This window comes from Echiichthys vipera (genome assembly GCF_963691815.1).
Source record: "Echiichthys vipera genome assembly, chromosome: 10".
Classification (NCBI taxonomy): domain Eukaryota; kingdom Metazoa; phylum Chordata; class Actinopteri; order Perciformes; family Trachinidae; genus Echiichthys; species Echiichthys vipera.
In genome coordinates this window covers 9,175,030-9,202,359 of record NC_139835.1, presented here as the reverse complement: position 1 = coordinate 9,202,359, position 27,330 = coordinate 9,175,030, and the positions used below count along the sequence as shown (strand labels likewise).

Sequence of the window (27,330 nt, the reverse complement as noted above, 5' to 3'; positions counted from 1 at the left end):
TGGGCGCAGGTGTGCCTTTACCTGCCTTTTTGAAGTTTCAAACACGGAAGTTTTAGGACTGCCATGACTCATTACAGCACTGCACCTATGGAGTACGCAGTGGTCTGGCTTCCCTGGTTTGTTTTTCCTTAGAAAGCCATGCAACAGTGAACCGAAATACAAAAAAAAAGAACCAGTTTACACAGTGAGCGTAAACAACTCTGTAGGACTCCAGGCTCCAGAGGGAGTCCGACAATGGCATCCGCCGAACAGATGTATCCGAGGGAGGGAGCGGGACTCGGGGAAAGCCTGTCGATCAACGGCAGCACCGAGAAGCTGAACTCCAACGCTGTCAATCGCATGCTGATGGAGTTCCTGATGTACTTCGGCAGAGCCATGCTCTTCTTCTACCCCGTGTACCTGACAGGATACATGGGTCTCAGTATAAGCTGGGTGCTGCTGTGCATGGTGATGGTCACCTGGTGGAAGAAAAATCGCCAGCGGAAAGACGTCCGGATCGGAACCGCCATCGAATTCGTGGACAATGAAACAATTGTGGTCAACAAGGAGCTGCAGAGTGCCCTACAAATGGCAACATGGGTATGTAGGCCGCCAATGGGATCAAGTATCATGGCATAATTCTACTGTTGGTCACCCAAGCTTTACTTTACTGGGACTACAGGTGTGAACTGCCTTGCTTAAAGGCACTTAAGCAACATTAAGTGTGCAGCCAAGTTGTGTAAAATATCCTGAAACAAGTCATGCAGCCTATTGTAGGATCTGCCACACTCTGTTGCCTTGACTGAACTACAGTGTGTTTGCATGACATGCCAGATTGGGGCTGGACCTGCATACTCAGAACTGGGTGAATGAAGACAGGCAAATATTATTTTGGAGGAGGTTTCATCTCAGTATTTGGTTTTACCACACCCACAAAAACAATGACTCATGGGAACCAAGAAGGGAGAGACAGGGAGAGGGGTTCTTCTAATGTCAGAGGAATGTAATAAGCGCAATAGATCAGATTACTTTTTAATTTGTGTGTGTGTGTGTGTGTGTGTGTGTGTGTGTGTGTGTGTGTGTGTGTGTGTGTGTGTGTGTGTGTGTGTGTGTGTGTGTGTGTGTGTGTGTGTGTGTGTGTGTGTGTGTGTGTGTGTGTGTGTGTGTGTGTGTGTGTGTGTGTGTGTGTGTGTGTGTGTGTGTGTGTGTGTGTGTGTGATACTTGATTAAAAATGCTTTATAATACTTTCAGCGGTAATTACTGTAACCACACTGTATTTCATTTTCTACACACACACATACATACATAGTATAGTATAGTATAGTTTTAATATCACAACCATACAGGAGTCCTGACAGCTTGTTTAATGACACAGTTTCTCAATCTGGGCTGTGTGCATTTCTCCGTGGATTGAGTGTTTTGATTTGATTTATAATAAAAACTGTTTTGTCCATTGACCCCATTTATGGGTCGTTAAAAACGTATTTTCAGTTTTGGGTTTAGCATCATAGGCAGAACTCACTGTTGCTACTTTATTTGGACAGGTGGTCAGTATTAGAGCATGATTCCAAATCCTCTGTTACGGTCCACAGCTTTGATGCTGTAAAGAAGAGTTGGTAAGCCCTAAATAACAAATTTTACTGTGGGAATCAGGAATGCTGTCAAATTCCAGAAATGAGGCAAATGTGCAGACTATTTGGGAGTGGGATCCACTAGTCTTGAAGCCATTTGATTTATTTTTATTTGACTAATTATTATGTTGATTAAGACTCATAAGCCATTGTAGAAAATGCATGATGAATAATGAATAATTACTGACACGATTTTGTCCTCCATCACCACCATCATGCATGCTGCTATGTTGTTTGGCTTAGACAAATACTTACGAACGCAATTCTGACTTTACTATCTTTTTTTTTTTTTCTTCCAAGGTCCACTTTCCTGATTTTGAGAAAGTTGACTGGGTTAACAAGGTACAGTATCAAAATTAAGTCATCTTCTCTTTCTCTTCTGATTCCTGGAATATGCTAAATCAAGTTAGTGTTTCAGTGTCCTCTGCTTTAAATGCCCATTTCCCACTCTTCCTGTGCCATCATGCAGACAATGTGGACTATGGCAGTTATGTGGTGTTAAACTCACCATTACTATGATGTTTCATAGGGGCACTGAGATAAATGAGCTGAAGGCAACGCACAGATTGCACCTACTGTATTTTAAACTCTATTGTTTTGTGTTTCCACAAGCTAAAACGTTTACCATCAGTATGGTTTGAAAAGTGCTCTAAAACAATTTGATGTACACTGCCTTTAAGTATACTCTTTATTTAAAAGTGCCAGTGAAATGATGTGCTGTTTGATTAAGGTGTTTTCACCTGCTCTGTTCTGCTTTGTATGTTTAGGTGTTGGAGCAGGCCTGGCCTTTCTTTGGGATGTATATGGAGAAGCTCCTTAAAGAAAACATCCAGTCAGCTGTCAGACTCTCCAGCACTGCGCTCAAAATGTTCACCTTTACCAAAGTTCACTTTGGACACATAGTGAGTTTGTATTTATCCTCCTTAACTTTTAGGTATTAGGTATTCGTTTATTTAAAAGGGGATAGTGCAATTTCATAAAACACATGATTACATGAAAATTAAACTTGAGATTAAACTTGATTATTTATCACAATTTGCCAATATGGGCTTTAAAGGAAAGCTGTGAATCTATTATTATCCCAAGATATTTATATTGGCTGACAATTTGTATTCTTTCTCCATTAACTTGTATGTCGGGGTCAGATGATCCTCTATTTGTTTTAGTGAAATACATGCCAATACATTTTAGAAACGTTTAGCTGCTGACAGCACTCAAGTTGTAACACAGGACATTGTTTTAACGAGTTAAGCAGCAACAGCGTCTTTGGTGTGACCATGAACAAAGAAAACCTTGTCGTATGCATACATTAAGCATTCAGCTTCAGAACAAACAGTGGGCCAATCATTAATATAAAGACTAAATAAAAGGGGGCCTAATATTGACCCCTGGGGGAATCTGGGGGTTAGCCGAAGAGAGTCAGATCTGCAGTTGTTAACTAATACAGATTGTGTTCGATCATGCAGATATGATTCAATCCAGCTCACAGTGTTTTGAGAGAAGTTAAATTCTGAGAGCTTGGTAAGAAGAACAGAATGATTTACTGTATCAAATGCTTTCCTGAGATCCAAAAACACTGCCCCTACAACTCCACCCTTATCGAGAAAGAATTTTATTTTCTCGATGTCCAGTTAACAAATCTTTTACAGGCGAGTAATTCATTTTAAGTAATTTATATTTGAGTACTTGCATTAAATTATTATAGAAAACTTGAGTAGTGGCAAAAAGAGTAAGAAATTAGTTTTTGATGATGATCTTGAAGTAGCGTGGCCCATTCAAATTGTTGATATTATTATTACCACCATTGCCGTTGAAGATATATCAGGCAGTATTTCACAAGTTCCCACAGAATTAGATACCAGGTTCTATTTGTGAAGCTGGCTGACAAGGGGAACACACTGGCCTTAAGTAAGCAGCTTTAACAACTTGGATTCAGCCAGTGCAAACCCAAGGGTCCCTATAGCAGGCCGCCGCACCGGCTCAGCAAACTTTCATTACTGCTGTTAGCACTGCCTCTACCAGCAGCCCGCTGTGATCGACCCCCAGTCTCTAAATGAGTAAAATAATGATAAAAAACCTAATGCTTAATCCTACTCTTGTCATAGTGTAGGAAAGCACATTGCTATTTCTGTAACCACTGTAAAGCCTGGGGAAATTAGCAAGCTAGCCATAGTCTCCTAGCGGCAGGGAGATGCGGAGGGACTGTGGGGTGTGCTAACATGCTAACTTCCTAAGAGCTACTGTAGCTAACGTGTGGCAAATTTAATTGTGGGGTAGCCCAGAACTTTTAAACATGGGCAAAACAATCCCACTAAGAATAACTTGCGAGCGTGGCAATCATGGGCAAACTGCAGCTTGCCACAATAATTACATTTTTTCTTCGTCCGGAAAGCGGGTTCATGTGTTTCAGGCGGGATGAAAATCTTTGTCACATAGGTCAACATGTTATAAGACTGGCTGTGGGTATTCTCTGGCTGCAATTCACCACTAAAGATTAAACGATGCAGAACTTTTAGCTTGGCTGCAGAATCAAAAATATTCAGCGCGGAGCGGCTGCAGCACCTTAGACAGTGCATAGCAGCTTACCGCAGCCCGCACTTCGCTGCTGCTTGGTGTGTTTTTGGTAGTGATGTCCAAATGAAGCTTCATGAAGCATTAGTTGTATTTGTCGATCTCTTGGTTTGAAGAAAAAGGCTCAATGAACAGTAATTCAGTGTTCTTTCAACCCTTTGTTGAACAGAGAGCTCCAGCTAGTGGAGAAAATGCTTCATGAAACTTCATTTGGACATCACTAGTTTTCGGCATAGTGTTTTACCATTACTGTACGCATTAGCTTGGTTGTTGCATGAGTCACTTCTCATAGTAGCACATTGTAGTAAGATACTGACAGTTATAAATCAAAAGAAAAAGAAGCAAGCACTCAAGTACTCAGGCCCATCCCTACATGTTTTATAGAGCAAAAGCACTCCCCTGTTGCAGCAGTAGGTAGAAATGAAGCCATCATGCATGTATCTAAAAAATCAGTGTTCAGTGTCTTATTAAAGATGGCTGAAGAGGCTCCTATAATATGTTTCTCTAATTCCAGCCCCTCAGGATCACTGGAATGAAAGCATACACACACGAAGTGGATCACAGGGAGGTGGTTCTGGACTTGAATATCTGGTTGGTTAAACACATCTCTCACACGAGAGCTGCTTCTTTCATGTCATTCGGTGTTGACTGTGTGGGTTGGTTTGTCTCATCAGCACTGTTAATTTTGCAGTTATGACGGTGATGTTGACATTGACGCTGAGGTGCAGCCACCAATCACAGCTGGCGTCAAGGGACTTAAAGTAGGTACCTCATTCTCCTCTATTCTCTGCATTAGATTTGTCAAACTCATATGAGCAGTTTTATAGAAGCTGTCTTGAATCTTCCAGCTCCAGGGAATGCTGAGAGTCATTTTGGAGCCTCTTATTGGTCAAGCACCACTGGTGGGAGGAGTCACCTTTTTTTTCATTCGCCGCCCGGTGAGTGACATTTTCGTGACCCCCGCTGTTATCAGTTAAGTTGTGTGAGTAGCCAAGTGTAAAACTCTAAATTATGTTTTTCTCCAGACACTAAAAATCAACTGGACCGGCATGACCAACCTTTTGGACAGCCCTGCCTTCAGGTTAGATTCAGTCGAAACCCTGTGACTCTTGTAATGCCGTCCTCTCTTGTTGGAATGTCCATGTGTACCCCAAAAGTTTGCTGATTAGTTCAGTTTAGTTTCATAAGCTATCTCATCTCACCTGTCACCTCCCAGCTCGTTGTCTGAGGATACCATCATGGACATCATTGCATCACTCATGGTGTTGCCAAACCGCATGTGTGTGCCCCTCATAGACCAGGTCAAAGTGGACCAGATGAGGTTCCCACTACCCCGTGTATGTAAGCTATACCCTCCATTTCACGGAGTAATCTTCATCGTATCACCTGCGGTCACTTGCATTTTTAAATACCGTACCAATGCACATTTTAGAAAGTCCCCTACCAAAATAAAAGCTGCATATAATAGTTGCATATTTTGTATCTTTTTCTGTCATATGAGACAAAATTGTGAGTTTGAATCTCTCTTGTCTGCTCCTCAGGGTGTGGTGAGGGTCCACTTGCTGGAGGCCAGAGACCTTTTGGCAAAGGACACATACATGATGGGTTTAGTGAAAGGCAAATCAGACCCCTATGCAAAACTCCGAGTGGGAAACCGACATTTCCAAAGCAAGACCATCAAAGAGAATTTGCACCCCAAATGGAATGAAGTATACGAGGTAGAGTAACAGTTATCACGTGAAACTTCAGTTGTTGTAGTATAATTTTCATGATTTCCATTCTTTGGTTTCAATAATCTGACTAGAAGTAGACTAGACTAGAAGAATTTATAAAAAAGCACCTAGATACGCGTAAAAATGCATGAACAGGATCGTTTTTCTGACACTGTTATCCTGTGTGTCCTGGTATGCAAAACTAGCAATCACTGTAGAGCTAATCAAATCACTGTTAGAAACTCTTTGTTTGAAAGCTGAGGTTGTGTGACAATACAAGCAGTTTCCTTTTGTTTACTTGTTGCATTACTAACTGCACTTTAAGGTGAAATATTCATTATCTAGTATTTCGTCTCTAAATGTTGTAGAAATCAATTTTTTTTTTTCTGAATATATGAAAGACACTTAATAACGCCCACCTGTCCTTTATCTGTGTGCAGTTTGTTGTCCATGAAGCCCCAGGACAAGAGTTGGAGCTGGAGCTTTATGATGAGGACACGGATAAAGATGACTTACTTGGAACGTAAGAAACGAAAAACAATCTAAACTAATCTAAAAACAGCTAAAACCAGTAAGGTTCATGCTGTTTGGGTCACAAATGTATTCACTTTACTATGTTCAGATCATCTACGAGTTTCTCAAATATGGAATATTACACAGACCACAAAAAACAAGGCAAACAAAAGCTCATAAAGAGAGCTTATGGCTCTGAGCATTTAAACTTTAGACTTTTTTTTATCCTTATGTCATCTAAATATGGTGTTTTGATAGAAAATATACAGTGAAGTATCTTTTACCAACACATTTTTTAGAGAAGAAAGCTGTACATTATTAGTGCTGAAAATCTGTTCGTTTTCACTCGCCATCATTTTTCATTATCATCTTAGGTATAACCTTGATATGGGAGAAGTGAAGAAGGAGATAGAAATGGATCAGGTGAGCTTATATTTAAAAAACAGTATTTGCTCTGCAATGGGAAACACGTAGTACTCACAAAATGTCTGTCAGCATTACAGGACATTACAGTGGACTTTTTCTTATGTTTTAATTCCTTATGAAATATCTTGGAAATCTGCAGCAGCAGCATTTTCAAAAACGGAAACGTCTAAATGCTAATGCATTTCTTACCATTTTCACCCGTTTATTTAAATACAGTCTTTTTTATCAATGCCATATTTATAAATGAATCTCCTTCGCTGTTGTAGTGGTTTCCTCTGCAAGGCGTCCAGAATGGAGAAGTTCATCTCAGGCTCCAGTGGTTTTCCCTTAAGAGTGACCCTAGCCTGCTGGGGGAGGTATTGCTCCATTTCTTCCATATGAATTTTCCATTACCATTTATATTCAATATCTTCAGGCTCTTCTTCTACTCGTCAGTCTTAACTGTAGGTTTCTCCTGTGTGTTAACTCGAGTTGAAGGACCAGCAGTTAGTCAGTCGTGTAAATCATGTATTGCTCTGTGCCATCACTCCTTTCCAGTCTGTTGACGGCCTGGCTTGCGCTATGCTTGCAGTGTATCTGGACAATGCCTCAAACATACCAGTAAGTGGCTTCCAATGGGGACTGTTTTTGTTAAGAGCAGATGATGATAACATGACATGATAACATGGCTAGACAAATGTGCTAATGTGTATCCCCGTCTTTGTGTCCAGAAAGACCACAAGGAGATCACCGAGCATCAGAAACACGGGAAGCACCTAAAAGAAGCTCGGGTAAGTTTCTATAAGAGAAAGAACGATAACTATGTAGTTTTAAAAGTCTTTCTAACTCAAGCGGATGGCAATAGAGAGTCCACACCACAACTATAATGACTAAATAAACAATATCATCGGGATCACTTTCCGAGCGATTTGATGAAAAATAGAAACACCGACAGCCACTCAAATTTGAGTGTGACGTGTTCATTATATGTCTCTCTCCATGCTTTCTTGGTGCTGAAAGACCCATGGTTACTATTCAGCTGTTTTCTTATTTTCGTATTCAATTTACCATATTCTTATTTAAAACGATTAGTTGATTTTCAGATTAGTTGTCAACTACTAAATTAGTGACTAACTATTTTGGTAATTGATTCATGTTTTTGAGTAATTGAAAACAAAAAAAGTCCAAATTCCCTAATTTCAGCCTCTCAGATGTGAATATTAAATGAGAGTGATTGAATGAAAATAGTCTTTCGTTGCAGCCCTAAGAATAATGATAAATAAAAGCTAAATCAAGTGCTTTCTTAACATTGTATCTGACCTTTTTGACTACTGTTCACACAACTTTATTGTGATTGTTTTTTGTGCGGACTGCCATAAATGTCGGCCTAGGGACCACAGTAGTTTGTCAGTTTCATTTTGCGTTAATGTTTACCACTAAAGTACAAAAGGTCATTGTGCCCTTGAGAAGGAGGGTAAATGTGTTGCTGTTTCAGCTAGTCAACACTGTACTACTGTACGCCATACATCTATAATAAAGACAAACATCAGACTTCATAAAAACCTTTGAAAGGGTGGTGATTTTTAATTCTGACATTCTCCATCACAAGCCTAATTACTGCCAGGAGAACCATACCTCCCATAGTAAGCTAAGCAAAGCAGCACATTTGATATGATGGCGCAATTCAAAGAGTTTAGTAGACCGTCATGATACAAGATTCAATTGGAGAGTACAAAAGCACGGAAAAATAGATCCAAAAGTCAGGACAAAACCTTACCATCCAGTTAAAATGAAGACTTTTTAAAAGCTATATACTGTATATATATATATATATATATATATATATATATATATATATATAGGCCATTATAGGGTGGAGTATGCAGTGAAAATTAGAGAACATTTTAGCTTTGACATAAAAGTGGTGAGAATTGTGGTTTATTTAATATAATCTGAATGATTCCAGGTCTGTGTGACATATAACAACATACTGCTTCACAGTAGTCCCATTGTTCCTAAATATTAGACTGTACTTGATCTGACAGATATTTATCCAGTGCTGCTTTGTATGTAGAGGCCCAACCCCTTCTTCCAACAGAACCTCTTCATGCAAAGGTTTTATAACTGGACATCCCCTCTAAACTGTGAAAGAGAGGTACTCGTATTTCCATACATGTCCTACACACAGTCTTCAGTGAACTTTTTAATGTTTTAAATCTCACAGTCACTTAATAGATCGCATGGGAATGCTCGAGGCCTTATATTTTAGGGGTTGTTAAATAGCCTATTGACACCATACATGACATTTTTTACTCAATGTTTCTCTTCTGCCTCTTATGAAAAGCCAAATTGTTATGACTTAAATGTTAAATCGAGCAGTAATCAATCTTCTCTTTCAGTTTACTGCCCTACAGTTTGTTTCTCCTTTTGTATCTTGATGTCAGACAAAAACCTCCGACAGATCAGATGTTTTCTGTTAGTGTTCCAGGTGTACTCATCCCTGTGCCGAGCTGGTATTTCCAGTTTGTCTGGTGCATGCCTGTCATTTTATAAGGGTGTGTTACTACCAGCTGGTGTAAATGTTGCTGAATGTCTTCCTTCAACATGAGGCTTGTGAGTGAGTTTTCCCAGAAATAAAGAAATGTGCAGCGTAGTGTTAAAAATGACTGGTGAATGCTTTTGCAGTAAGGACTTTGTTGAGTATTCTTTAGGGTTCAGGACAATTCCATAAATGCCACAGATTACTTTACCGTTTATGTGACAAGCATTAGATACACTCAAACTTGTGACCATGCCATAAACCCCATCCATAATAATTGTCAAATTGTAAGAATTATTTACGGCCACCTCTTAACCCAGACCTGTTAAACAAATCTATCTGAATACAGGGTCTCCTTGCTTGAACTATCAGTAGCAGCTACTGTATGGTCTCCAAGTGCCCTCTGCTGGTCATTGTGTGGACACACATCAAAGAGAAGTGTGAGAGGCAACACTGAATTCTCCAATTGAGATTTCATCAGAGGTGGGCAAAGTATTTAGACATTGGACTTGAGTAAAAGTAACAATGCTACAGTATGAACACACTCTTTTAGAAGTAAAAATTCTGTCTCCAAAATCTAACTTAAAGGTCCCATTTCTTTATTATGAGATTATAAAGCAGGTCGAGGTGCTAAATAAATAGTGTATTAAAACATTAAATCCGCAGAGAAACACAGTCCATATTCAAAGAGAAAGGCGCTAAAAGTGAGTGTTTATAGTTGAAGTAAATACTTAATTATTAACATTAAAATATACTTAAAGTACCAAAAGTAAAAGTATTAATTATGAGGAGTGGCCCATTCCCAAATAATGTTTCTATTATATTACTAAATTATAAACTAGATGCATTAAATAAAGGTGGAGTTAATTTTACTCTATATACTGCAGAGTAGCTTAACCTATAACAATACACTATATTATATTAGCTGATTTATATGCTTTAGTAGGAGTAGATAAAAGTAGCATCAAATGGAAATATGCAAGTAGAGTGCAAGTACCTAAACATTGTACTTATGTACTTTCCGTAATTTCATTATCCTGAGCTTGTGTCGTTGCAAACACAGAGGAAAACCGTAAAGACAGACTTGACTTCAGGGTGGTTCTGAGGAGACTCTCGGGAAAAACAAATCATTCCAACGGTTGTGATGTGGCTGTGACATTTACTCAGTAAATGTATTTTTCATGAAGATGGTCTCACCAACATGTAGAGTTTATTTAAGGTTTTTGTTAGAGCATCAAATGTGTCTGCATCATCCTCACTTTTATTCCGCCGTTTTATTGTCAGCCCGACTCATGCTAGCTGTGACGGCCGCCTGTAGCATTCACATTCTTCTCTGTCTCCAGCAATAACGACTCTTTACCTATCTGTTTATTGTTGGGTTTTTTTTTTTTTCAGCATAAACATCTGTTATGTGTCCCAGATGGTGTGCTGTGTCTGCAGTGTAGCTATTAGAGAGTGGAATGCATAACCTACACCTGCCTGTGAGGCAACAGGCTGCTTGCAAACTACATTGTGTTAGCTTGTTAGCTTGTTGCTGGTGGGCTGTTGTAATAAGTAAAAACAGAATTATAATGACAGAACTGTGTTATAATGGGATCCAAACACTGAAAGCAGTTGAAATATTCAAGTAGTTGCTAGTCTGGCTTATCTGATGTACAGTGTAGGTACATCAGGCACGCTCCCAACTTCGACCGATTGTCGACTTGTAGCCTAACGGTCATTCAACATGGTTGTCTTTACAGTTTTCCTCTGACAGAGTATCTCCAAAGCAATTTCAGTCAAAAGCAACTGGACCTGGTCTAGGAAGACGTTTCACCTCTCATCCAAGAGGCTTCATCAGTTCATGTACGCATCTGACCAGACTGGGACTGGTCCAATTAACTAGTTTGGAGATCCAGGTATTTAAACTCTCTTTGACCTCAAGGCCGATGATGTCACTGGAACCCTTTGGGCTCCAAGTGCCAACGACCGTCGTTGGTGGGAAGTTGGTTTCGACTTCGTTAGTGCTCTATTGAGTCTTAACAACAGTCGTTGGAGTCACAGGAGGCCATTTGTGAACAGTTCTTTGAGGTTAGATTGTTGAATCTCCTGGGAAGGGATGAAAGGGCTGCATTGTAAATTGGAGATAAGTGGTGTCTCAGACCTGTTCAGATGCGTACATGAACTGATGAAGCCTCTTGGATGAGAGGTGAAACGTCTTCCTAGACAAATAACCAAGTCCAGTTGTCTCTTTTGACTGAAATTGCTTTGTGGGTAACGATGACCTGGGCAAACGACAATATTCCCAGGCTTTAACTGAGTACGTTTACTCAAGAAGAGTACTTAAATACAACTTTGAGGTACTTCATTTTATGATGCTGTATATTTCTAGTTTTGGAGGCATATATTGGACTTTCAACTCTACTACATTCATTTGATAGCTTTAGTAACTTCCTAAATTTATATTATTAATCCAAAAATATTATTTATTATATGTATTAGCCTATTGGGTTAAGCTACCCATCAGTATATGAAGTCAAATTATCTGGTCTGGCAATGCGAGACTAAGTAGTTGCAAATATATTGTTGATTATGTTCACCTTCCCGTTCAGTACAATTGCTAACTAATATTCCTCGCTGTTCATGAGGTTCTCTGTGCCGGTGTTATTGGCAGACAGTGTATGAAAACAATTTGCCAAAACTGTCATGCACCGTCTCACTGATTTACTATGTTTTCAGCTCACAAAGAGAACTGCCTGCCCAAACTCCTATGTGGAAATTTCCATTGGTGAGGACGTTCAGAAAAGCAAGGTACGGCTCTTATTAGATTCATACACTATTTTCTCTTCAAGTCATTTAATTAATATGGTTTGTCTTAATCAATGACATTTCAAGAAAAAAATGTTTTCCTCCTGGGCAACCTTTAATTTCCTGCTTGAACACCTAAGGACGTAACACAAATGGATCATTTAAGATATACTCACACAACCCCGCTTAAACCTTCTGTACCTCCAGAGATAAAGCCTTTTCACACCAAGGTCACGTTTTCATACTCATGGGATCATATGCAAACGTCATAATCCAAGCCATCTTATAAACTGATGGGTTCACTTTGTCTCCCAGAACAAAGCGCAGTACTTTACCACAAAGAGATGGAGAATTTAATGCATCATAACTCAGATTATATTATTACTTTTAACAGGTCAGATAGTAATATTTAGATGGATGGAGGAGGATGAGGACAGCTCAGCCTTCAGGCAGCAGCACTCGTCGTTGACAGAGAGTGCGGTGACAGCCGGGAATCTGCAGTGCAGAGAAATTGAGAGACAGTGCAACAGCATTAAGTCTCTTATCAGGATTTTTTTTTACAACAAATAGAATAATAAAGAGCACCAGACTCAGTGTGCAAGGTTTCTGCGCGTAAAAAGTGTTTTTCGGACGACAGTTTAAAAAAAAAAAAAAAAAAAAAAGTGAAAAATACAGACTCAACGTGCAAACACCTTCACTGTCTTTTCTTTTCACAGGTTGTGTTCGCATCCAAAGACCCGGTGTGGGAGGAGGGCTTCACCTTCTTTGTCCATAATGTCACAACACAGCAGCTCACAGTTCAGGTTTGTCATTTAATCTTGTACGCAGTGTACAGAAGATTTTTTACACATTTTTCTATTTTCATTTCAAATTGGCAAATGCCACATGTACTGTATGGGACTGGACACTTGCCAGACCCCTCAAAGCAGTCATTTGTATTAATCCCTTTGAAACTTGACATTGACAAAAGGCAGCTTAAACAAAAAGTAGACCTAGACTGGGGAAAAAAACTAGACCTCTTACAGTCAGCCAAAAACCTTTACCAATCACTGCTTGAATAGTGCTATTTGTGTTCTCTGGTCCAGGTCAAAGAGCATGAAAAGAAGACTCAGCTTGGTGTCCTCAACTTGCCCCTGAGTCGTCTCCTCAACACCTCTGACATGGCCCTAGACCAACGCTTCCCGCTGGAGCGCTCCGGAGCAAACAGTCAGATCAAGCTGAAAGCGACTCTCAGAGTGGGTACACAACATTGGCTGGCACACACGCGTTTAGTATGTAGAAACTGAAATTACACATAGACCCATCGATCGACCCACATCACAAATTCAATAAAAAAGATACACAAGTATATCAAAACAACATTCAGCTGTTTTCTGTTCAAAGATAGGAACCTCTTTCATCCTAAAGGGAGTTGAAATGCACTGTGCAGCAAAACGCATTTTAATCACATAAAAAAGGCAGAACTAATACATTTAAAATCTTTTTAAGTGTACGCTATATTTAGAATATTTTCACAACTTTTGCTTTCACACAGCCTTTTCCAATAGGGAACTGGAGCTGTGATATTCAGCTATGCTCTCTTCAAAGCCACCATACTCCATTGACAGACCAGCAACTCCCGTGTCCTGCAAGGTAAAATTTTTCAAAGGAGTCTAGTGGCTTTAAAGAGAGTGGCTTCCGCTCCCATTAAAAAGGGGGTTTTGAGAGCAAGTAAAGCCATAAAATATTCTAAATATAGCATACACTTAAACAGATATTGTCTTTTAATGCAGGCCTTTTTTAGGTGGTTACAATATGTAACTGCCAGCTACTGTAGGTAGTACATTCACTATCTATAAGTAGCTCATTCAACCCCCACTTCAAAATAATCCATACTATCCCTTTTAGGGGATGGGCATGAGTCGTTCATTCCAAGATCGAGGGATTGCATCAATTCCTAAAAGGCCAATCGAGTACTCATTTTTCCAAATCTATTTTTTAGAACAAAACACATCTTCCTGCAGGAATAATGATGCACAGCAATAAAGCCTACCTGACACCTAATGCTTATTCTCAATCAAAACAGTCACAGTTAGCCTTTAAGGATTTATTTTCCTTACAAAAACGTAATTATGAGCTCGCTCACACTGATGATCCATGCCGTGCTTTAGCATTACTGTCCCCCCTCCCTCCTCTTCACTCACATTACTTGAAGTGATCTGAGCCTCGGCTCGATTGCTTCTTGCTTGTACGTCATTATCCCTCGGAACTGTTTTTGAATATTTTCATCTGATCAAATGTGCAGTAAACTCATTACTTATTAGACCACCGCAAACACCTTTAGCTGTATTTTTTTAAATGTCCAACACGGGGAACAGTCACATATAAATAGTCTCAGGACCGCCGCCAACGCTCGTGCTCGTACATGTGCATCCGTGCTTTACTAGAGCCTACCTCTCTAAACTGGGCTGTGGCTGGGAAGTGTGGTGTGCCTAGGCATGCAACAGTTGTACTCACACTGGACAAACGAACCAGACTTTAGCCGTCATTTATGCTTGAGCACGGAACGAATGGCAAGTGTGAGTGTGCCCTTAATTCGTGTTGGCATTCTGTTAATGATCAGTCCCATGTGCTCCGCTGGCACAGAGGTGGCATATATCAGCAGGTGCTGCTTTGCCAGAACGCTCAGTTCTGGACTTCCACCACTCCAGTGGCTTTTTCTGAGGGCGAATGCACGGCTCTCTGTAATAAGCATCTAGCTCCTAGACATCCATATTTTTGAACTAGTCCTCCCCGAAGATAGTGTCCAGTGCCTCTGTGCTTGCGACATTGCGGCCCCGAACGTCACTGCTTTCCCCCTCCATGTCGTCTGGGCCTTGCACAGTAACCCAATCACGTAAGTCAGGCAACTTCTCTCGGATGGTGAGGCGAAGAGCTGGTTCCAAAAATCAAAGGTGTTTGTCAAGAGACAGAAGCAAGAGGTGCACGCTGTTTACCAATCGCGGTAATTTTTAACGGGGACTACTCGAGGAATTGATCATTCACGCCAATCCATAATCCCTTTAAGTACATTTCTATTTCTATTTGAAAGAACTGTGATGTTCTTCAGCCATCACCTAGATCATGAGAACTGGCAAGTGAGCTCTATTACATTCATGTTTTTGTTTTGTCACTGACATTAGCCATGTCCTTAATCCCACATCAGGTTCTCACTCTGGAAAAGCCTCCACCCAAGATTATTCTCAATCCTCCACCACAAGACAAACAACAAATACCACAGTCTAACCAAGACGGTTACGCCCCTGCATCCACTCACTCCGCCGCTACATCCTCCTCTCCAACACTTTCCCCCAGCACCATCCCCGCTGCCCATGGCTCATCTCCGACTGATACTCAGAATGGCTCTGACGAAACCTGGCGGCAACCTTCTTCCACGTCAAATATGCGTCGGTATGACTCCCACAGCCTGCTGTCAGAGAACTCCATCGCTTCATCACGTTTCGACCTTTCAGACGGAGCCTCATATCCAGAGTGAGTCGATAGCTTTGCCCTGTGGCTACACGTCTTTTTCAGATGAACTCGAACCTTTCTACAGATGTCATAAACTTTATAGGTTTTAGCAAAAGTCGAGTAATACAAGAGACACTTACAAATGTTTTCTGTCACTTTAGGGTCATCAGGAACCACCAGGGTTCCTTTGGGGAGATCCAGCTGACTGTACGCTATGCCACCCTGAGGAACAAACTCATCGTCATGGTTAACTCTTGCAGGTACAGCGGAAAATTGCAGAGTCCCTACTCATCTCATCTCATCTCATCTCATCTTCAACCGCTTATCCGGGGTCGGGTCGCGGGGGCAGCAGCTTTAGCAGGGGACCCCAAACTTCCCTTTCCTGGGCCACATTAACCAGCTCTAACTGGGGGATCCCGGGGCGTTCCCAGGCCAGTGTGGAGATATAATCTGAGCGTCACTACTGACCAGGAATATTTCCATTTGTTCAGCTCATCTCTGAACACATAAATTCACATACGTTTCTGTGTGCAAACATTAAGTGGTCAGTTTTTGCTTGGGATGATGGGAAAATCAACTTTGCGTAATTTCCTTTTCAGCCTAGAGACACTACAATAGTCAGTATTCCACTGATTTAAATTTATATAACCAAAGAGGAAATTGAACCCAAAAATGATTTTCTTTTCAAATTCATATTACAATACAAAAAGCAAAGCCAGCCATGGGAATAAATTGTGTGTACCTGTTGCCTCCAGGAACATATTCCGCTGCAGTGACAATGGCACGGACTCTTACGTCCGCCTGTATTTCCTCCCTGACCAGTCCTGGATACACCGCAAGAGGACACACGTCAAGAAGAGGACAATCAATCCTGTCTTCAATCACAAGTAAGTTGACTACATCACACATCTGTATGAAAAATAAACTTTTCATTTTTACTTTTTAATATTACCAAGGTGAAGTAGTTGCTGTATAGGCTCAGAGATTGAGAGTGTGTCTGGAACTTGTCTTTCTGCCAACCCTCTTTCATCACAGGTTTGAATTTGATGTGTCACTTCAAGAAGCACAAACCAGGAAGTTGGATGTGTCCGTGAAAAATGGCAAAATGTTCCACTCACGTGAGAGAAGGGACATTGGCATGGTGGGTAATACCTGTGATCGACGATAGGTCGTTGCACACCGAGTCTGTAGTTTTCATCCGAAATTGTTGCATGTTCAAAAATACACATGACCTCATCTTTTGTCAGTCATGTTTACACACCAACTCCGAGATTCTCAGCCATCATTAAAGTTTTCTGGAACAGGTTAAATTTTAGGATAGCAAAAGAGAAAAGTTGATCGATCGGAACGACCACGACTATTTCCAACTTTATTTCATTAAGTTTGAATGCTGTTACTGTTTTTTATTTCATACTGACAGAATATTGCAAAACCAATCTCTTTGCTACTATGGTTGTCACACTTTTGAAGGCTGAATACTGACTGAAATTTCAAGTTCTGCTCCTGTCCACAGGTGATGATCGACCTCTCACAGTTGGATCTAGCCAAAGGCGTCACAGAATGGTAAGGAGCACAGTTTTTTTACTTTTCCATGATTTGTAGGTGAAGTATTCTGAATAAGTATATTTCCTACCACCATTGTGGACATTGTCTGGATGCTATTAATACTGTAGAGAAATGTGTGGGGGTAAATAAATGGCTTATTTGTAAGTATAATTATATGAATATTTCATTTCTCTTTTCCTCCTAAGGTATGAGCTCACGCTGCCTGGGCTGAAGAAATTCAGTTAGCGGGTAGAGCTGTAAAACTGTTTGCTGCCTAAAGAGCAGCTTCCTAGCCACTGCAAGGCCAAATGCAGGTCTGATGAATGTTGGGAGAGTTGCATATTTCTATGTTTTCATTGCAGACCACAGTCTGGTTTTCCAAAAGCAGAACTTAAGCCATCTCAGAGACTGGAGATGGTTTGTACTAAGGCTATATGCTTACAGGCACATATAATAATATTCCACACCAACACACCTACTGAAGTGCATCTTGTTCCACTTAACAAAAAATCCCCTGTGATAACAAAATCTTATCTTGAAAAATAAAATGTATCTTGACCAGAGCAGACACATCGTGCAATTAAGACTGTTTTGGTATCCCAGATAATGTTAGCATAAGCAGGGTATCATTTTATGGTCCAATTTATTGTAGCTTTTTGGGGTGACACGCAGAAACCAACTAATCCTGAATGATATCCCTATTGCGAAGAATTTATTTTCCATTGTATGTGAATATTTGTATTTATATTCCATCAAGAAACAAGATAGTTTCTTGATTTTTTTAAAGAGGTTTGGAGCCAAAGTTATTCTTTTTTTATTTTCTTGTAAATATTTGTACTGATGGGTTTTTAAATGTCATGTTTTATAGTAGGGGAAATAAATAAAAAAGCAAGTGTGATTGTTGGAGAGTCATTGCTAATTGAGGTAAGGTTACACGATATACATATACATACACACTGGAGATGATAAATAGAGAACAAATTATCAATGCTTGATTTATTCTGAAATATTGTTATTTTATATTGTTGTTCAGAATTTGATAGAAGAGGAAAATCCTTGGCAACAAAGTAATGTCTAAGAAACCCACTCCAGTTAGTGATCTGTGGAAGAGATGCAAAGAAAAATGGACCAAGATCAAACCAGAGCAGTGTGAGAAACTAGTGTTGCCCTGTGGCCTCTACACTTCCTGTTCATTTTTGAATCCTATAACCCTAAGAAAACATTGTTGAAATCATCTCTTCTGACACAACGGTTACTGTTCTCTAATTTAACCACAAAATAAAGTTTTTTTTGTTGAAGTGCCTTGGTTATTTAAAAAAAATATGCTAGTACAGCAGCGGTATAACCACAGTGGATATTCTATCAAATTCTTAACAATAAAAAATAATATTTCCAAATAAATCAAGTATTAATAATTTGTTCTCTAGTTTTGATCTCCAGTGTACATGTTCACAGCTGAAAAAAGTCAATACAACTGGAGTTTTGTGTGGGCAGCTAAGCAGTTCTACTGAAGCATGGATTCATTAGAAGAGGAAAATGTCATCCAGGCCAGCCACATGACAAAGATAGTCCTGTACTTAAGGGCACCTTGACCTTAGTTACTGATGGAGTGAGTACATATTTTAAGCGTTTAAGTTGAACATAACTCTCTCAGCTTTACCACCTGGCATTTAAGTGATCTTTAGTTTCAATATCTAAACAAGCTTAATAGAGATTACTAATAAAATATATTTCTTTATTTACCTAGAATTTAACTGGAAAAAACATCCTAATTCATTAAGACATGAAATTGTTCCTCTTACATTAGTAACAACTATTATCATAATACATTTTATAGGCCTACAGACTGCCATTCCCTCCTGATAGCCATGGATTCTAAATATATTTTGTTGACTGCAAAAGGTGAGCCAAGAATTGGGTCAATGGTGAGCTGTTTATCTGTTGTCCATTTAAATTATTCAGTCGCTGGAGAATTTGAATCAAAAGTTTCCGGTTCCTGGTGTTTTTTTAATTGATGCTGTAATGATTGTGACATTTGTTTTCAGCTTAAATTTTGATTGCAAATAAACATCTTAAAGAAAATAAATGTTGGGGGTTTCACTTTAAAAGTTTTGAATAAGTGTAAATGTGAGTGTGACATTACATGGCCTCCGAGTATGTACTACGATACTGTGCTATTGTGGAATTTGCACAAAAGGGGCGTTTATGGGTTGCTTGTGTCTGTACGTATAAGTATGTTGTACCAGCAGGCTTTTGCCTCTTGCTTTTTTACAAGATATCCTAGAGAATACAGTATGCAGAGACCCACTCATGTATGTCCCTTGAATTCATTGGCGTTGGCTTATTTTTTACTCTTATAGTCTTAGTTATATGAAAGAACAACATACATGTATTAGAAAGATATTATACATGTTTTAGATTAGGGAGACATTTTATACATGTATGCCTCAGCTACAACTCTACACCCACTTGACACCATATATCATTCAGCAGTTAGATTTATTACAGGCGACAACTGCAACACTCATCACTTTGACCTCTATTCAAAAGTTGAATGGCCCTTGCTGTCTAACAGGTGTGACAGACACTGGATTTTATTTGTTTTTTTAAAGCTCTTACTGGTCTCTTACCATCCTATATGCATTCTTTAGTATCTTTCAATGCAAGTCTTCATCACACACGCTCAAATGACCGGCTCACACTGCAGGTTCCCTCTGGTAACACCAAATTAGGAAAATCCTGCTCTTCTTACTGTGCACCTGCAACACTCTGCAAAACCACCTGAAACGTACCACACTCTCATCATTAGGACAATTTAAATCCATAACTGCATCTTATTTGACTTCTAACTGCTCCTGTTTTTAACTTGATTTCTCTGTTCTCATTATTCTGTCACTTTACTTTTCTGATATTTCAGATTTGCTCATGTATTTTTCAAATGGTTTGTCTTGTCCAAAAAAGGTTTTGTGTTTTTATCCCGGCTATATTGCAAATGAGGTTGCTCCCCAGTATATTCCTGAGTTTAAATAAAGGTTATAATAATGTAGAGAGAATATGAAGGTACATCATAAATGTTGGTACTGAGGCTTGCTCTTGTGAGGATGCAATCTGTTCATGTGACTACCTGCTTATCCTTTAAATTGTTTGGCTAAAATGTTTAAATGGGTTTGATCAGTGACATTATCAATAAAAGACATGTACTATATCGGACCTTGTTTAAAACCTCCCCCCCTGGAGAGAACATGCAAACTCCTCAAAGAAGGGCCCTAGCCGGGATTCGAACCGCTTCGCTACAGCCCATTCATTACTGACAATTATTTGTAAATGCAGATTACACATTTGTTAGATTATAACATGATCTATTATAAATTCCAAAAAGAAAATATTAATTGTTCAACCAAAATAAATATAATTTAAATTAATTTTCACTGACCCCCTGGGGGTCCCCGCACCACACTGAATGCATATGGTGTAAACACAATGTCGAAGTCTGTCCATCTCCGCCCAGGTTTATCACAGCACTCCGGGTATCATACTAAATACCCCATACATCATTTTTAGAATAATCATAATAAATTATGTTTATTTTTTTTTTACCATTAGTAAACCGGCCCAGACTCCCTCCCCCCTGCACACTTTAATGGACTATTCCATCACTAGGCTCGCTGCACACCTAAACATTCTTGTTGCTAGGTGCACTGACACTCCGATATGGAGACTGAAAACATTCAACATCAAATTCTCAAGGAGAGTTATCACAGTGGGCGGTTTAAGACGAAACCAAACACGCGAGGGAAAGTAGTTAAAACATTATTAGCAACATTTTGAAGTTGAGCAGCTTGAAGCACAACTGTATCGAGGTTTTGTTTGTGTTGTTAAATATCTAACTCCCGGTGCTATGCGCGGTGCTCTGGCACGCGAGTTCACCGTTATTTCCTTAGCAACGGCCCCTAGCAACGGCACAAGGGTTTCGTTAAAGAGCTAATGTTAGCGTCAGCTTCAACTTTACGCAAGTACCAACATGAGTTCAGCCAGGAGGAAAACAAATAATGCTGAAAGTCTAACAGTCTTACCACCAAATTCAACACAGGTAAGTCAAAAGAACACAGTGCAATATCGTGACCTGGGTTGGAAAATGTCTCTCAGTGTTTTAACGCTACAACCTCATTTTAGCTAACGTTAGTTAACGTTAGCGTAACTGACACTACGCTAACCTTTTCAGTTACAGTATGGTCAGTTTGTGTCTTGTGTGAACACTTGTGGAAAATAAAATAACCAAAACAATGCGAGTTTAACACCTCAAATTATTTGTGTCAAATAACTACCTCCGCCGTCCAGGTGAACAGAAAACAGCCCTGGATGGTTACAAAACCTTCATTTTCGCTGGATCCCCAACTGAAACAGAAATCTCAAGGAACTGAAGCAGCTGTGAAAAGTGAGTTCAGTGTTCAAAGTTTTTATTAGGAAATACATCTCAGTCAGATGCCAATTCATATGCCTGAGTTCTGAGCATATTCTTAGATACTGCTTTATAAGGACTTTGGTATGTCCGTTTTAAGTGTTTGCCCTGTGTGTGTTGCAGTAGATGAGCAGGTTGAAGGGGTGGACAGTAGACCAAGTTATGGCCGAGGCCAGAACATTTTTCAGAGCAGAAAGAGAGTGCGGATCCATGGGGCCTCCAAGCAATGGAGCAGCACCCACATGCAGCTCATCAAAAAACGCAAGCATCTCCGTGAAACCATGGTTAAATTCCTATGGTGAGTTTTTATAAAGCTTAATTATCTGTCTGTTATGCCAATCATGTACATATCCATCTCAACATCAGTGAGAGACAACAACAGGAAATACTGTGTAAAGTGGCAAATGTTGTAAATCCCATTTTGTAATTTTTCCCTTTTCCCCCTTTTAGTCACCCAGAGGAAGAGGACGCTGTCTCTCCGTCGTGTGGCTCTTCCAACTTTACAGCAAAGAATAATCGTGGAAAGGTGAAATGCAATACACACTTAATACCATATGTTATGTCACAGGACATCTTGTAAGACATTGTGCTCATTCTTTTACATAATCTTTTCAAGCCACTTGATATGGTAGCCTTTTATCACTGATTTGTTTTGTTGGTCTCAGTGGTTGCAGTTGCTAGGTATGTTTCTTTCCACGTCCAGTATTTTCTATGTAAAAAATAAATCTGTGTGTACATTTTTTTTGGTTTTAGCATTTTTATGTGTCGTGGAGTAGTTGGCAATTTAGTGAACACTCAATGAAAATAAAGCTTTAGCTCAGGTACACAGAGTGGAGATCGAAGCATTGGCCAGTAGAAAGCAATATTAACACATTGAATTATATGCACCATAAAAATCTAAATTTCCATCATCCAGTAATCAGCACTATCACTGTTAAAAATCAATTGATTTCAGGCATTTTTTTTGTTTAATATCTCGCTACTGAAAATGGTTTGTAATATTCTGTCCTGTCAGAGATATAACCACTACATCCAGAAGGGGATAGACCTGGATAATGTGGCCCCATTGCAGGATTCTTGGTTGCAGAACATTCAGGATATGGTACCCTGCCACCTTAAGAGCCTGAGCACGCCATCAGAGCTGCTGGTTGATGAGATTAAGGAAGACTACCTGCTCAGCATCAAAAGAGGAATCTGTATGTATTTAATTACACATGAAGTCTCATGAAATAATACTATTGTATGAACAGTGTTACCACTTTGGTGACTGGATAATTTGTCATGCATACAGATGTGGTAATACGTTTGTTCTAATTTATGTTGTTTGGAATTGCAGTGAAATACACATTCAGAGATTCGGAGAAAAAGGATGAGGACATTGTGAAAGATCTGCCTCCTCACAGACTTGAGTAAGTCAGCAGGGGAATGTTGCATGCTTATCTTAATCATACTGTGTAGCATGGCTATTATGGTCATGCCACATAGAGATTCTGTGTTTTCCTTTAAAAAGGAAAACCTGAGTCTTAATCAGCAGCGACTGGCATGCCTGTATATTTTGCAAGGGGAAACAGTGTTCCTCACTGCCCCTGTGTTATCTTTCACTGTCAGAGTGGAGGTAGTGCCAAAACCATGGAACAAAGCCTTTGTCTATGCACAAAAGAGGATGAAAAACAAGCTTCACTCTATCAACTACACTATGCTGCAGGTGCTGTGGATTTGGCATGACTTTTATAAGTAAGTATGCTATGATACATTTTGTCAGAACTATACGTTGAGTTCTTTGTTTGTTTTTACTATTTATAATACAAATTGAAGTAAAATGTACAGTAGGTGTTGCTTTAGTTTGGTGAAAAGTTCTTATACATTGCAGTTAATATAAAGGAAAGAAAAACATGTTCAATATTTTTAAGGTATACTATTCTACAATACTTAATGAACCCCTCCACATGTATTAAAGTTGTACTCTGTAAGAATTGAGATGCGTTGTAATTGCAGGCGAGCCTGTCCTTTCAGAGCCCTGTCACTATGTGTGTTGACATTTTTTGTGCTCTTTTGTAAACCTTTGTAAACACATTCACCTCTCTACTTCCAGTCCGACCCCTATATGTTACCCTCTTAAATCCATACACACACATGTTCCTGTTACACTTCTGCCCTTACTACAAGCCTGACTCAGAAGTTGGAAGTTCCCAGTTTTCGAATACAATGAACACAGAAAAAAAAACGATCTGAGCTGGCAGACCAACTGCTGTCAACACCGTCACTAACATGGCGGCGCATTTGAATATAGGGAGGACATGTCTCCACACACACACACACACACAGATTGGAATACTCGGCAAAGAGGCAGTGCTTTCATCAGTGGGTCATATGATCAATCATCATTGTTATAACTCACTCTTTGATAGATAGTAACTTCAAGACAATTAAATGGATGAAAATCTTACAGAGTACAACTTTAAGGCATACAAAATACTATGTGTTTTAACATGGTTTTTGCAGAAAGAAAAATGTGAACCACATAGTGCCATAATAAGTCACAAGACAATACACTTGTCTAATGACTTATCATAGCAGGCTATTTTTGAATGTTATACATTTTATTCACAAAATTAACAAAGTGTTCAGTAATAGAAAATGGTTTTAAACCATCTAAGATTTATCTGCACTTTTCTAAAATTTGTGGCGGTATTTTCCCTATTCACGCACACCTGAAATTACAATTGCTGTAGTAGATGCATGTTTGACCATCATGTCATCCTCCTGGATGGTTGCAGACAATTACGTCTGGTAGATGTCGAGGAGTTCCACTGCAGAGAGGGGTCCATGGAGCTCTATATGTTTCAGCAAATTGTCACCAGACATGTTGAGGCTGCAAGACAAGTCCTCCTCAAAGAGTGAGTCCACATGTCTTAACATCAAGTAACCTGTTCTCAGTTAAATAACAGGATCAATCAGGAGCAATGTCGAATACAATGAAACATGATATTGTTTTACTGCACAGGAGCAATTACAATTTCAAAATTGATGCATTGTATTTCTGTGATTCAGGACTATAAGCTATTGTGAAAAAAGACATTTAAATTGCCATCTGTAAAATATGATTCTTATGTAGTGACATCAAGTGGTAGGCATTAACCCCTAAGGTTTTTGTAGATTCAAGATTTGATTACTACTTTCTTATTAGGGCTGTTCGATATGGCAATATATATGGTCAAAACCATGCACAAAATCTATCACAGCGTCCGAACTGCATTACAAAAACACTTATGTCATTTGAACAAAGCTTTACTTTCTGATCCTTGCACGTTATGTTCATTTTGCACTGAAGTTCTTAATAAATTGAGAAAATACTCATTTGTTTTTGTTTGTCAAGCATTTAACTCACACAGAGTATACATAAATAGGCTTTACCATGTGAATATTTAATAAAGACTTACTAGATGAATTACCAGAAAACATGCTATATTGTGATTTATATATCGCTATTGAGATGAAATTACCTACTGTATATTAAGATAGAAGATTTTGGCCATATCACATAGCTCTACTGTGTGTCACAACAATATTAAGTATATCTACCCAACGTCATGATACACTATCTTAGACCTCCACCAAATACAAATTGACTCAGGTGAGGCGGTGCTGCACAGCATGCCTCAAATGCAAATATTCATCTTTTTATTCCTGTATGAAGAGCTGCTCCTGCCTAACAATGTGTTGTCATGTTATCTGTTGATAGTTGTCATGTTATTGTTGATTATGTGTGGCATAAAGCCCCCTCTTGCGTCTATGTAGTGCAGGCTGTTTTTATCAGCTTATTTTTAACTACTTTTTGTTATTGTCGATTGGATTTTCCATGCTTTATTCTTAAAGTCTTTGCTTTTAACTATTGCCTGCAAGGGGACTACGTATGTTTCTGGTTATCTTTCTGGCATATTTTCAGAAATTATATTAATAGGCATTGTGTTGCTTTAGTAAAAACAGAAACTACTTTATTCGTTGCTTACAGTGCCTTTTTAACAATCGCAATGCCAGTGCCATATACTTCTTAACTGAAGCTCCCTTCACCTTTCAAAAGTTAATTAGAGTTTTAGCAAAATGTAGTGAAAAATGGGTAGTTCAGGGGGCCTGGGACATTAGCAGGCCTTGCTTCTTTCGAAATTTGAAGCAGCCATTAAGGAAAAAATAGACTGATCATGGATCAAGAACACTAGTCCAAACTATAAATTATGGTAATTTTGTGCAGAGAGACAGCGTAGCATTACTCATTTCCCCTCCAAACCAGCAAGCCTCTTATTACTGTGGTCTCCTCTGCCCCAGTTTCCACATTGGTATCATTACAGTTTCAAGGTATTATTTAATTATTTCCCTATCTGCATTTGTAGTTTGATCATTAATTGCATGGCAACACATTCGTTGATTATAATCTTAAATTAAATTTCGCTGTTTTTTACACCAGTTGGCTTCCCGAGGTGCACAACATTTACTACCAGGGGTGCAAATGCAGACTGGTGCCTGCCTCCAAGAACTTGGCCAAACTGCAGTCTTTCTTCAATTGTGTGGCTGCACTGATGACCTCCCAGCTGCAGAACCTTGCTTTAGACTCAATTAGGGACTATACACACCTAATTTCCCAGGACCCGGTAAGAGAAAGCTTAAAAACTTCAGGCCAATATACTTAGAAGAATGGAACGTTTAGATTTTGAACTAGATGAACAGATGAACACTAACAGTTGTACTCCTTTCTCGCCTTGTTTTTGTTTGCTCCCCACCATCTTAGCAGTCAGAACGAGCCTATGAGCACCCAGGCTTTGTGTTGCATCTGATCATTGAGGACAGGGAGATCAAGTTTGAGCCTGAACTCAAACTGTATGAAGAGGCCCTCCTAAACGTCTATGAGCTCATGCTCAGGCCTATAAACATGGTACCTCGTGTGGAAACCAAACTGTACTTGGAGTTGGTAAGTGTGTGTGTGGGGGTGTGTGGTATATAGTTGCCAGTTTATTAGGTACCCCTCGCTAAGAGTCTAACACAACAGTCCTGCAATAAATCATTCCTTCATGACGGTTATAATGTTCAGTTTTTGTTGTTTTAGCGAGGTGTTGAATCCACTTAATGATCATTTTGGATGATTATTATAGAGAGGGGTTTCCTCTTATTTAGCATAACCTCACTGATATTAAAGAGATGGACAAAATAAGAAATAGTCAGTATAATACATTATGAATAATGGAAACGTTGGCAATGGTTGTTTTTTCCCTGTATTACAGAAATAAATCATGGCATTGCAAAATGTAGTTTTCTGCTTGGGTTTATGCTCTACCTTGCGTCTTCCTAGTCAGACTACCAAGTTGGAAACACACTAAAGCCCATCATCCTGCCAGAGATCCTTGAGGCCCACCAGGAGGAGGTGCGCCGTGTTTTCTGGGCTGAGTGTGTCAGGCCAAAGGAGTATGTCCATGAGTATGATAAATACGCCACACTGGTATCCAGGCAGGCAGAGGAGGATCTGGAGCAGTTCCTGAGTGAGCAGCACTCCTTCCAAGAAATCATGGTAGAGGTGGTACACTACCAGCAGCTTGCTGACCAAATCCAGTACACATCATGCAAGGTATTTTATCAGCAAGGTGGAAGTAACCAGAAATGATGGGGATGATATGTTATGTATGCAATGTGATGGCTATATAAGATATATT

At 39.5% G+C, this 27,330-nt stretch overlaps 2 protein-coding genes across 2 annotated transcripts in view; both read left to right on the top strand.

The window, feature by feature from the left end:
* Positions 1-85: 85 nt before the first annotated feature.
* esyt3 (extended synaptotagmin-like protein 3) lies at positions 86-18,070 on the top strand. The gene is made up of 23 exons (XM_083922118.1): positions 86-579; positions 1,912-1,953; positions 2,379-2,513; positions 4,697-4,773; positions 4,874-4,943; positions 5,031-5,120; positions 5,208-5,263; positions 5,399-5,519; positions 5,724-5,900; positions 6,335-6,417; positions 6,782-6,830; positions 7,100-7,189; positions 7,371-7,433; positions 7,544-7,603; positions 12,070-12,141; positions 12,855-12,941; positions 13,224-13,373; positions 15,323-15,648; positions 15,789-15,887; positions 16,383-16,514; positions 16,663-16,768; positions 17,141-17,190; positions 17,379-18,070. The coding sequence occupies exons 1-23, from the start codon at positions 235-237 to the stop codon at positions 17,416-17,418; spliced, it is 2,520 nt and encodes an 839-aa protein (XP_083778244.1). The 5' UTR covers positions 86-234; the 3' UTR covers positions 17,419-18,070.
* Positions 18,071-21,193: 3,123 nt separating this feature from the next.
* dnah7 (dynein, axonemal, heavy chain 7) overlaps positions 21,194-27,330 on the top strand; it is a gene marked incomplete at both ends in the record, with an annotated part of 95,715 nt that continues 89,578 nt past the window's right edge. The window contains 11 exons of the mRNA XM_083922144.1: positions 21,194-21,262; positions 21,511-21,607; positions 21,755-21,929; positions 22,082-22,157; positions 22,647-22,827; positions 22,968-23,040; positions 23,240-23,365; positions 24,409-24,528; positions 26,094-26,277; positions 26,415-26,594; positions 26,973-27,245. Of these exons, the coding sequence (XP_083778270.1) occupies positions 21,194-21,262; positions 21,511-21,607; positions 21,755-21,929; positions 22,082-22,157; positions 22,647-22,827; positions 22,968-23,040; positions 23,240-23,365; positions 24,409-24,528; positions 26,094-26,277; positions 26,415-26,594; positions 26,973-27,245 (1,554 nt within the window). The remainder of the gene's footprint in view (positions 21,263-21,510; positions 21,608-21,754; positions 21,930-22,081; positions 22,158-22,646; positions 22,828-22,967; positions 23,041-23,239; positions 23,366-24,408; positions 24,529-26,093; positions 26,278-26,414; positions 26,595-26,972; positions 27,246-27,330) is intronic.

Excerpts from the sequence above, each read along its gene's own strand:
- esyt3 (XM_083922118.1), top strand. The coding sequence starts at position 235 with ATGGCATCCGCCGAACAGATGTATCCGAGGGAGGGAGCGGGACTCGGG. Across the intron at positions 5,520-5,723 it reads TGAGGTTCCCACTACCCCGT|GGTGTGGTGAGGGTCCACTT; the intron begins GTATGTAAGCTA and ends TCTGCTCCTCAG. Across the intron at positions 12,942-13,223 it reads CACAGCAGCTCACAGTTCAG|GTCAAAGAGCATGAAAAGAA; the intron begins GTTTGTCATTTA and ends TCTCTGGTCCAG.